Source organism: Gymnoscopelus microlampas, assembly GCF_963454915.1.
Source record: "Gymnoscopelus microlampas genome assembly, chromosome: 24".
Taxonomy (NCBI): Eukaryota; Metazoa; Chordata; class Actinopteri; order Myctophiformes; family Myctophidae; genus Gymnoscopelus; species Gymnoscopelus microlampas.
The window spans coordinates 10,558,513-10,571,285 of record NC_139961.1 but is presented as its reverse complement, the minus strand read 5'-3'; the positions used below and the strand labels follow the sequence as shown (position 1 = coordinate 10,571,285).

The 12,773-nt window shown below is 41.1% G+C and overlaps 1 protein-coding gene across 1 annotated transcript in view; it reads right to left on the bottom strand.

Moving 5' to 3' along the window:
• The window catches only part of LOC311040540 (inactive dipeptidyl peptidase 10-like), a gene marked incomplete at both ends in the record, with an annotated part of 104,540 nt that extends 92,267 nt beyond the window's left edge, over positions 1 to 12,273 (bottom strand). The window contains one exon of the mRNA XM_084050871.1: positions 12,202 to 12,273. Coding sequence (XP_083906997.1) covers positions 12,202 to 12,273 — 72 coding nt within the window. The remainder of the gene's footprint in view (positions 1 to 12,201) is intronic.
• Between the last annotated feature and the right edge of the window lie 500 nt (positions 12,274 to 12,773).

Here is a 12,773-nt window from a genome sequence, read left to right as displayed (position 1 = left end):
CACATCTGCTGTATACCATCAGTGTTTTATGGTCGCTGTCGGGCAGAAACCTCTTATCTCCCTTTTCTAATTTCTTGTGTTTTTTTTTCTTCCGTAAATTAACGTCCTATACTTGATCATTCTACAGCGTCTCACAAAAGTATCCAAAAATAGCAGATCCACAAGCTCGAAACGTGGCGTGAAGCGACGCGCCTAACTCTAAAGAAATTCTAACTCTAAAGCCTAACTCTAAAGAAATCCTTTTTAACCATGAAAATGTAGCTCTAAGTGTAAGTTCGATAAGGAAGATATCTCTCTCTCTCACACTTTCATCTTTATTGCTGGGGATGAATGCTCCACAAACATCCTTTCATTCACATCTTGGAGGTGTGAGCACTTCTAGACAATCAGCAGTCAGCCAATCGATTGGCGATTGGGCTCCGCCATTAAATATAACTGCCACTACTTCTGTCATTCTCTTTTCAGCAAGCCACGACGATAAACACTAATGATGATGATATACAGTGTAGATTGGGACCCTCAAGAAATCAAAATGGCTGAGTCCCTGGTATATCTTTTCAAAAGGGGGTCCGTGGGCTAACATGTGTCAATTTGGGGGTCCTTGACACGAAAAAGGTTGAAAACCACTGGTCTATTAAAAGCTAATCTTATAGTCTATGTCTAATCAGCGAAATGTTTGATCTTTAATTCAATAACAACTTTTTGTTAGCAACAACTTGTTCTCTTGGAACAAAAAGTTCCTCACAAAGTGTATTTCTCAAATTCTGCTATACGCATTGGGACATTTGGCGCACGCACGCGCACACACACACACACACACACACACACACACACACACACACACACACACACACACACACACACACACACACACACACTCTCTCTCTCTCTCTGCATGCTCTACTCTCATCTTTCTCCATAATCTACCATCAGAAACCATCACATAAAGCAACAACAGCATGAAGCAGTAAACATAGCAAACATTAGAAGTGTGATGTGCTGCACTTTCCTCAATGCCTTCCGCAGTCATTCATCACTCAAAGTGATTTGAATGAAACCTTGAAACACATGTTTTTCATGGCAGCAGCCAAGGTCTTCTGAATGTCATGGGCATTTATAGGAGCCAGCCATCAGACACTGGAGAACTGGAGAACACTAGTCTGAGTTTAACACTGATGTAAAACTATGTGTCTGTAAATGCATTTCTTTCAGGGATGGAGGATAAGAATCCTTTTTTTTCTCACACAGAAGTGTGTATTTGCTAAATGTTTGTATTAAACTGTGCAATTTGTTCGCACGCACGCACGCACGCACGCACGCACGCACGCACGCACGCACACACGCACACACGCACACACACACACACACACACACACACACACACACACACACACACACACACACACACACACACACACACACACACACACAGCTTGTGTCCTGACACACTTGGCCTCCCCCCGTGGAGCTGTGTCTGTTTCTAAGCCCCGCCTCCCCAGGGAGCTGTCAGATGCTCTGGGGAATCAATCCATGTCATCAAAACACTGACATTTCAACACGTCTGATTAGTGTCCACACTGTACAGATAGAATAGAGCAGTTGTTCACGTCAAGGACCCCCAAATCAATACGTATTTGGCTGTGGGCCCCATTTGAAAATATTATGTGCCAAGATTTGTGTTGTTAAAAGGTTTTTAAAATGTTACCAAAATAAATCACAATTGTAGGCCTACGTACATCGGCTATTTTCAAATAGCTGATGTACAGTTTAAAGCAGTGGTCCAGGGACCACCAGTGGTCCTTGAGGGGGTTCCAGGTGGTCCCCAGCTAAATGATGGAGAGTTGGTAACCAAATGGACCCTAATAGCTCTTTAACTCTTGAGTGTGTAAAATATTAATTTCATTTCATTTTATGCTCTCAAGAGTTACATTATTGTTAAACATCTGCATAACTTAATTAAAGAATTGTTATTTTGATCAACGTTTGCCTGTTGTCTCTCCTATGATACCGCATCAATACAGCAGAGGTCTGAGAGTCTAGATCTCATCAAATGGTGGTTCCGTAGCACAAATGCCACATAAATAATGGACCTTGATATGGAAAGGGTTGAAAACCACTGGTTTAAAAGGTGTCATGGCCTCTGTCCCTCCCATTTCCTGCTCCTAATTCCCCATCAGGCCAGACTCCTCTCCCTTGAAGCCTGGATGAGCCTGTTGCCCAGAATGCCCTCACCTGTGTGGACCAGCTGTGGCTCCGTTTGTCACTGACTAGGCCCCGTTCAGACATGCAGCACAGATCCAGCCCAAATATGATTTTTCAAACAAGATCAGATTGGTTTTATGCAGTCTGAATAAGGCTATGGGGAAGATGATTCAAATCTGATTAGCATGCAGCCCTGGAGTTGGGCTGCTAGTCTAAACAGGGCGGTTAGGCGGTACAGTTACTGAGTGTTTGGCTTGTATTCTAGTGTTGTGAGTGTGCTGTTGTGTGCAAGTGTGTTCTGGTCTGTTAAAGGTAGGGTAGGTGATTTACTTTGGTTAGAATAAGTGTTAAATATAGCTCTATATTCTGATAGTACTCATTGCTATAGAGTGTTTGTTCAGTAAAAGGAGTCTCCCATGTCTCTCCAGCTCTTTATTAAACAGAAAATACATTTTCAGTGCTCTCTCCTGATTGGCTTAAATGTTGTCACCTACAGTACCTGAAAATGTACTGTAATGTATATTCTGTTTACTAAAGAGCTGGAGAGACCCCTGTGACCGAACAAACGCTCTGTATCTGTAGCAATGATTACTATCAGAATATAGTACTGTACTTTAACCTTTTTAACCAAAAAATAAAAAATACCAAAACAATATCACTTACCCTACCTTTACGTTGTTAATTGTAAGTCCGTTGTTGACTTAATAAAGTCCAGTTTATTATGACCTCTGTCTGTCTCCTGCGTTCTTGTTTTGAGTTTCCAGTGTTCCTGCACTGAAGATCCATGCAAAAAATATCCATCCAATATATGCTTGTATTTTAGGACAACACCACAGACCAGACACTGAGTGTAGGTCCCTACCGATGTTTTACATTTTAGGCACAGAGGTGATGGCTGTGGGTTCATATTATGTCTTTTATTATAGGAGAGATTTGTAAACTGCTGCAGTGCAGTCCTAACACGGTTGCAGACAGACATTTTCTTTACAAGGCCCCCATATGACATCCCATTCATCCTCATCAATGTTCACTCCTAATTCATTGTGCCATATCTGGGTGACCTTCAACACATCATCCGATTCCCGGCAGAGCAGGTTATAAAAAAAAGGGGTTATGGGTATTTTGGTTGGACCTAGAAGAAGTAACTGCTCTGCCTTACTGATGCTGTGGCATTAAATACCACAAGTTGTTTTTCTGGTAATGAAATGTCGAATTTGCATCAATTATTTACATAAATGAGTTTTAAAGTTCAAGCTTTATTCATTCTTGGGGTGGTGGTGGGGTATTAGTACTTCCCAAGCTTATTTAGCTTTTCTCTGGCCGGATCATACATATGGCTGATTGCCTTGCGGTTGAGGTCTAAGTCTGAGACTGTAAGAATGGACCCTTATGAGTCCACTTTTACTCTTAGATTGGTTGGGGGGTGCTGTCCTACTGTTCTTCATTCAAAATGGGTATTTTGGTTGGACCTAAAAGTAGTAACTGCTCTGCCTCTGATGCTGTGGCATTAATGTCAAGTAGTTTTTGTCTCCGCCAGGCCGAAAGGCATGGCGAGAGAGTATGTTTTCCACCCCGTCCGTCCGTGTGTGTGTGTGTGTGTGTGTGTGTGTGTGTGTGTGTGTGTGTGTGTGTGTGTGTGTGTGTGTGTGTCCGTCCGTCTGTGACCAGCTAATCTCCGGCACCGTTGTCTTGATCGCAGCGAAACTGTGCACACACACTCCCTGGATGCCAATTCAGAACCTTTACCCCAATTCTTTCTCATGGCCCTTTTATAGCGCCACCAGGAGGCCGATTTGTGCAAAACATATTTTTTGTTTTGGTAATGAAATCTCAAATGTACATTAAGTATTTACATGAATTAGTTTTAAGGTTCAAGCTTTATTTGTTGTTGGGGTGGGGTATTAGCATTTCCCTAGTCTCGCGTCACCAGACTACTATTCCACAATCTCTGAATGCTATATAGAGTCTGGGACTCCACTTCCCGAAAGCTGTGTAACGGAAGTTGTTCAGACCGGAAAAACATTCGACCAATCACGACGCGGTGCCCGCGGACCTGTAGTCCTAGTGGAAACAGAACCGAGGCGGAAGCATAGTCATAGGAGCGGTAGATTCATGTTATTTGTGATAGGATTGTTTATCACAGAAAACTGAGAAAGGTATCATGGAATTAACGCCGAAAAAACTGTGAAAGAAGACACTAGTAGACATAAACGATATTTATGAGATTCGTTGATTCCAGTCGGACTCATTTGCGCCACTGCACAATGCTGAAACGGACGTGGGTAGGGGAGGGGCATCCGCTTTCCCCTTACACATGATCAGAGCTTCCGAGTCCCAGACTGTATGTCGGAAACATTTGTAAATTGTGGGAGGCAACAGTCTGGCCACGCGAGACTAGCATTTCCCAAGCTTATTTAGCTTTTCTCTGGCCAGAGTCCATACAAAAGAAAGAACAAAATAGAAAATGATCTAGACACCAGGTATCATCAGACTCAATGCAAGGCAACAGAAAAAAACAGACTCAACAAGGAGTATGTGGCTTGTAGATAATGTAGATATGTGATCATTTGTTTTTCTTTTATTGAAAAACAAACACACAAGGACCGCCAAATACACACCAATTTGGCGGTCCTTGGCATGAAAGATTTGGGAACCACTGCTATATAATACAGTGTGTTCTTAATCTGTGTCCTGAGCCAACAAAAAGACACCACTAGAGGGCAGTCTGACAATGCGAAGGACCATGGTATGCCCATGGAGGGATAGGTCTGATTCATATTTTGCTGTACAAAGATGTCGATCTACAAGCTCACAACATGTCATGGATGTGACACATTGTCTAAAAATAACTGATGTAAAATGATGTGCATAGCTGTACTCCCGGGTTTCCATAAAGTCGTATACCCTCTGGAAACCAATCAATTCCAATCAATCTGCAGTAGATAGATATGAACTGGAAACAAATATCAAGATGTCATATTTCAGTGGTTCTTATTTTTTATTTATTTTGATGCTATATTAACTCATTTTGCTGGGAACCCCTGGAACGCCCCTCAAGGACCCCTGGGGGTCCCCGGGACCCACATCAAGAACCACGAGAACCATTAGATCTGCAGCAGCCTATACCACACCACACACAGTCTCTGAAATAAAAACTGTGCCACACTGCCCTCTGCTGATCGAGACGAGTATCTGCATTCAATGAGAGGCACTGTGAGCTCAGCTATTTTCACAGTTTTTGCCTCTTTCTTTGGTAATATTTCACAATTTGGCAAATTTTGTATAGTATGGTTTGTTAGTTTCTTTTGACGTAGTAATAGGCTTATTATTAGTTTATTTTTTAAATTTTAGAGGTATTAAAAAGTCACTAAATTGTCACTTTAGAACTGTGCAGATACCCTGTATACACTTTATGTTGGTTTGTTTACTGTTTAGTAAGAAAACAATTCTTACATTAATCATATGGGAACGCCCCAAAATCATTTGGGGACCCCCCTGGGGGTACCGACCCCTTGCTGTACAGTAATTAGCTGTGATGGATAAGGAGCAGGCAAACAAGTTCAGCAAAACAATATTAAAACAATGAACTGAGTGATGTTTCATTCAGGACCATTTTAGTATCTTTGCATTAAGCCCTTGCTGTCAGGTGGAAACCTTGTATTTCAAAAAGGTTTTCCTTTTAAAAAAAATATTATTTGAAAATAGTGAAAATAGCCGACCTACGAGTTCACGTGTTGCCGTGCGACGCGCTGTCAACTTGTAGGTCGACTATTTTCACTCCTTTTGTGCGACAATCTCTGACGAAGTATATGTGTTGACCTGGCATCCTGATCCTATAGTTTGTATAGTTTCAACGTAGGCCTACATTGAAATGTTTAGACTGATGCCATAGGTTATTGGTTTACCTATGATCCTAGATTACCGAGGCACTACACTATCTAGACCAGGGGTGGGCAGCTTTGATGATAGAGAGGGCCACTATATTTCCACACTCACTCCAGGTGGCCACATTGCATATACTGTTGGGCAGACACCTGTAATGTCCATATTTTAACTTTTTTCGTAAATTAATGCCGTACTTCACCATTCTATGTCACAGAGAAGTAGCAAAATTAGCCGATCTACAAGCTCAAAACGCGTCGCAGCGCGACGCGTTTTGAGCTTGTAGATCTGCTATTTTTTGCTGGAAATCAGGAATCCTGATTTCTTTTGTTGCTGTTTTTGATTTGGAATCCCGAAAAGTAACATTTTTATTTAATTTCAAAGTAAGTAATTAAAGCGAGACATGTTTGGAATTGTAACAGCTGAAATCAATAATATATCAGTATTCTGATATTAACCTGGGGGCGCATTAAGTGAGAGTGGGGGCCGCATGTGGCCCCCGGGCCGCCAGTTGCCCATGTATGAGCTAGACTGTAATAGATGTATTGGTGTTTACCTTGCTTATTGTAACTCGCTCTGGGATTAAGAGCGTCTGCTAAATGCCTAAATTGTGAATTGTAAGTAGGGGTTATTCTGCGAAAAAACATACAAAGTTATATGGAGATATGAGGTTTCTGCCCGACAGAGATGATGTGCTCTGTGTGAGTGTGCGTGCCTGCGTGCGTGTGCGTGTGTTGTTATTAACCCACACTGTAAATTCTACTTCACTACTACTTAATAAGCCCAATATGTCCACATCCATTAGGAGATAAAAGGCTTACAAACCACTATGCTACCATTTCATCTCTCTCTCTCTCTCTCTCTTGTTTCTCTCTCTCTCGTTCCTCTCAATATTTCCATCTCGCTCGCGCTCTTTCTCTCAGTGATGGAGTGAAGTAGAATTATCAATACCACAATGTAGAAATACTCTGTTACAAGGAAATGTCTGGTATTCAAAATTGACTTGAGTAAAAGCACAAAAGTATTGGCATTACAATAATACCTACTAATGTAGGGTAAGTGATATGTTTTGGTGTGTTTTTGTTAAAAGGTTAATGCACTATATTCTGATATTATCATTGTTTAGAGTGTTTGTTCAGTAACAGGGGTCTCTCTGTCTCTCCAGCTCTTTAATAAACAGAAAATACAGTACATTTTCAGCTAGGTGAAAAAAATCCAGCCAAGCAGGAGAGAGTACCCATTTATCAGCTTCATATTTTTTATAGCGTTCCAGTTCCAATTTTGTCTGCAAATGTTGTTGTGTCATCACTTCCCATTTCACTTGTTTAATCTGCATCCTGTCTGAGACAATCACACAGCAGCACTCTACCTTTAAGTGTTTAATGTATGTTTTGTAATAATAATCAAAATCTGCAGTAACTGCAGTACTTTCTGTTTGAGCCGAACGCCAAGGAAAATAAAAGCCTGGGTCCCGAGGCTACTGCAATATTGCAGTAATCTGCAGTAACTAAACTTTTCCCATAACTGTAGTGGAGTGAGAGTACAATATTGCCTCTGAGATGTAGCGGAGTAGAAGCAAACATATTGACAATAAGTGAAAATACCTAATAATTGTATTTTTTTAAGTACAGTACTTGAGTACATGTACTTTCCAGCAGTGCTTCCTCTCCCTCTCTCGTTCACTCTTCTGAGAGCTGACCCCCGAATCTCCAGTCAAAATGATTGACAGCATGGAATTCATAGAAAGCGCATTCCTTTTGAACAAACAGCACATATTTGACAGCCAGGGTCCTCGGAGAACGTACAAGCCCGTCTGTAAGCCTTTCTACTGTGGCCCCTCTGGAGAACGTTATGAACCATATGAACCATGTGAACCCAGATAGTGCCTGCTTTTACTTATATACAGTATATTGTAGCGTTTGCGGTCCCTCACAGCTGACTCACTAACGCAGGAAATAAAGGGAGGAAACATTGACTGACGCTTTTACCGGAGAACCGGGTTTCATTGCCCTTTTAGACAGGCTAGAACTGGGTTGGGAGAATGCCGAAAAACAACAAAAAGGCTGAGTCTCTCCACACACTGTGTAACAATGGTCTCTCTGCCACTTCCTTGTTCTTCTTCGCGGGCTTTCTTCTTCACCAACCACCTTTCCCCATTGTTTTAATTTCACCCCTTCTCAGCCTGACCTAAACTGCATACCTGAATTAGGCACCTCTCCTCCCCCCATCAAACCCCCCCACAAGACTCTGTCATTATTCCTGCAGGGTCGCTACAATATATTCTTATCTAAATCTACATATTGGCTGGATCAGAACTCCAAAATATGCAGTGGTTCTCAAACTTTTTTCATGTCAAGGACCCTCCAAATGAAAATGTATTTGGCTTGCGGACCCCCATCGGAAAACGTTTTGTGCCAGGGACAAGATTTGTGTTCAAAATGTTATTGAGATTGTTTTGGAAATTTCTCAATGAGCCGCTCCCCATTGATTATCCCTTGCATATTGTTGCAGTGTCGTGCCAGTGTCGAAATATGAACATGTATTAACAGGACATGTTACGCAAACCCTCACAGAACCAAGCGATGAAAATCTATGTATGGTAGGCTATATGAACACACACACACGTGGCTGAGCCCACTGCATTATGGAGTTTGATAAATAATAATGATCAAACGCCTTCGAATTACAAGTAACTTAGCAACAGCCTGGATGATGGAGAGTGTCTTGAGAGCCGAGAGAGAGGCAGACAACGTGGGAGAGAGACACTGAGAGAGAGACAAGAATGGAAGGAAGGCACTTGCAATGGGCCTGCATGGTCTACAAGATACACAAAGACACCCATGTAGCTGTCAAACTACTTCACAAACGTCAATGAAGTCCACAATCAAAACACCAGAGGTAGCTCCACTAAAAACATCCAACCCAGATTTGGCTCTAACAAGGGGTTAAACTCGTTCTACTGCTATATGCCACAAAAGCGCTCTAAAAGAGCACCTACAGGTGGCTGCAATTCAAAACTGGCCCCTGTAAAAGTCAAAGCCTAGAAGATGCCAGGTTCATTTGTTGACCTGGCATCCTATAGTTTGTATAGTTTCAACGTACAGATCTTTTTTTTTTTTAAATATATATTATTCTGCTTAGACTGGTGATAGGTTCTTTGGTTTACCTACGATCCTAGATTACTAGATTACTATTTCTATGCATTTGATGTATTACCTCCTGTGCTGTGCTTACTGTATCGCCTTGGATTAAGAGCGACTGCTAAATGCCTAAATTGTAAATTGTAAATTGCAAAGAGAGAAAGAGAGAAAGAAAAAGAGCAAGAAAGAAAGCATTGAAAGTAGGCCGGTACCACATAGGTTAATGTGTCTTTCTTTAACCTTTGTTCACCACTGTAGAGCGAGCGTGGCGGCTGCAGCATGACTGATGTTCATGAGGTTACATGTCCTGCTCATGCTGCAGTGTCCGTGTGGGAGGAGCCACAACCACTTGTTACTGTGCTGTTGATCACCGGCAGTGTTGCCATGTCTGGGCTTGTTTTCTAAGACCTGGTTGATTATTTCTCTCACAGAATCTGGCAACACTGCTTGTTACTGCTGTTGGTCAACAGGGCAGCTCCACACTGGAGCAGATGAGGGTACAGTACCTTGTTCAAGGACACCTCAGCGTTGCTCGTTGACAGAGTTTTTAAAATTAATAGATTTTTTTCTTACATAATGGGTCAACAACATGTCAACATTGTTGTTTAACCACTTTCAACCTGGAGTGCCCCGTGGTCTATCTCTACACTTTGTTTACAATATAGGCATTTAGCAGAGTGACTTACAATAAGCAATATAAACAGAGTGGAACAGTGTTGCATATCGTTGCTGTCAGGCAGAAACCATGTATCTTCATATTTCAAATTATTTATTTATTTTCTATATTAATGCCCATCATCATACAAGAGTGTCACACAAAAGTACAGTGAACAAAGCAGATCTACAAGCTTGTGAGCTTGTAGATATGCTATTTTCACAATTCGTTTTTTTTAAAGCAGATAATAAAAAAAAGGATCAGGTTTTGGACATACAAGGTTTCCACCCGACAGCGATGATAATATCGTCTCTGTCAGGTGGAAAAACCTCATATGTCCAAAACCGTGACTTTTCAGGATTCAAATTCCAAAAGCAGCAGATCTACAAGCTCGAAACGCTTCGCGAAGCGACGCGTTTCGAGCTTGTAGATCTGCTACTTTTGATGCTTTTGTGTGACGCTGTAGTGTGATCAAGTAGGGCGTTAATTTATGAAAAAACACAAAAAGTTAAAATACGGAGATGATAGGTTTCTGCCTGACAGTGATGATAATATGGTGGATATATTGTCGGAGGAGGATTGTGTGGGATTAAGCTGTACCGCCACGTCTCTTCCTCCAGAGTGTGAGGAGTCTGCCAGCAGCCTACAGTATAAGCACCGCTTTACATAATTTGCCAGTAATAATAATGAAGGTTCCTTTCTTTCATTCTGTCTCATCCTTTGACTTCACACTGTACAAATCAGCTACGAAACACAACATATGGACATTTACAGAAAGGTATTTTTCCTAAAATATATATGTATATAGAACAAAAGAACTATTAAAGAATAGATTACCGGCATAGTATGAAACTTTGCCCTGTGTTTACATAAAAGAAAGAATACAATAAATATATTTGTTTTAACCCATAATTACCCTCTATGCCAGTAGTCATCAGCCACTGGAGTAGTGTGTGGTGTTTACCTGCAGAAACCAAGTGCCCTCGTCATATTTAGGGTGTTAACACTGTTTGTTTTGGTAGCCCCAAAACATCCCTGTCTACCAAAACAAACAGTGAAAACGCCAAAATACAGCGAGAGTGTCAAGTGTGTGGTACAGTAACAGGAGGTGTAGGACTCAAATGCAGAACGACAGATACAGGCCGAGCAGTGAATATTCAATGTATTTCTCAAAAACCCCACGCTGGGAAATCACAAGGAATCATGGACAAAAAAAATATCAATGACTTGTAAAAAACATGGGACAAGAACTAACCACACCAAATACCACAACGAACGAACTGACAAGGAATCTAACACACAGGGGCATATACAGTTTTCAACCAGTGGTCCGGGTACCACCAGTGGTCCTTGAGGGGGTTCCAGGTGGTCCCCAGCTAAATGATGGAGTTGGTAACCAAATGCACCCTAATAGATACAGTAGATCTTTAACTCTTGAGAGTGTAAAATGAATCATTTTACGCTCTCTAGAGTTACATAATTGTTAAATATCTGCATTACTTAATTAAAGAATTGTTATCGTTAGCCTGTTATCAGACTCTCCTATGGTACCAACAGCATGGAATTGTGGACAAAATCGTATCACGACAACAAAATATTCTAAATCTTAGGTCTGAGAGTCCTAATCTCATCAAATGGTGGTCCATGGCTCAAATGGCGAATAATGGCCCTGATATGAAAAGGGTTGAAGTAGACACAGGTGAAATCAACAGACAATCAACATTGGGATAGGCTAGGGGACTGAGAGAACACAGGTGTAAACACTGGGAATCACAGGGACTGGTTAGACAACACACGCGCGCCCGATGCGTAACGTACTCACTGGAAACTTTTCCAACAGTTTCTATCCCTTATATATATATATATATATATAGCCTACAGTCGATCGATTTCAAACGACTACATATCAAAACACTATTAATTAAAATCTATTAATTTATAACCTAGAGAGTGAACATGACATGGAAACCAAATGGACCCTTCATTGATTGTATTGGCCATTGGTTTTCAAAGTGGGGTCCTTGGGGGGGGGTACCCAGCAAAATTGGTTAATATAGCGTCACAATCATTTTAACCACTTTAACCATATACTTTAGCTATTCAAAAATAGCAGATCTACAACCACAACAATATTTCTAGAGCCAGGGGGTCCGCAGCCAAAAAAAAACATAATTTTGGGGGTGCTTGACATGATAAAGTTGGTAAACCACTGGTATAGGCTACACTCTTGGAGTTAGACCCAGCATGCGAAAGAAAATGAATGTGATGAAAGCAGCGATGTTGGGTGAAAGGAGGTAAAAACAACAGACATGCTTCTTCCACCTTTACATCCCTGGCTGTTGGCTGGTACTCGATGTGATGATGGTGATGAGACACGCTCGCTGTTTGGTTCATCTCTCTCTTCTCTGGTTTCCACCGAATTATATGAACGCTCCTTTTTACGCTCCTATTTGACGCTCCTTTTTACGCACGGCGGTGACTGGCTTCACGGTAATAGAATAACTGACTGTATGGAACACAATGCGTGCATGTGGTCTGATAGTGTGTGGGCAACAGGCGGATCTCTGGTTCTCCTCCACGGCTCGGTTAGAAGTTTATCCGCCTTCTCTAAGCAGAGGCAGTTAAGCTACGGCACTGTTTCCCAAATAGTGGGTCGAGACCCATGTTTGGGTCGTGGACCAATTTGTATGGGTCGCAAGTAATTATCCCCTTTAAAAAATACATATTTATTTCATTTATTTATGTTTAAATCTTTTGATATATATATATATATATATATATATATATATATATATATATATATATATATATATATATATATATATATATATATATATATATATAATATCAAAAGATTTAAACATAAATGAATTCCAACATACTTCAGAAGTGAT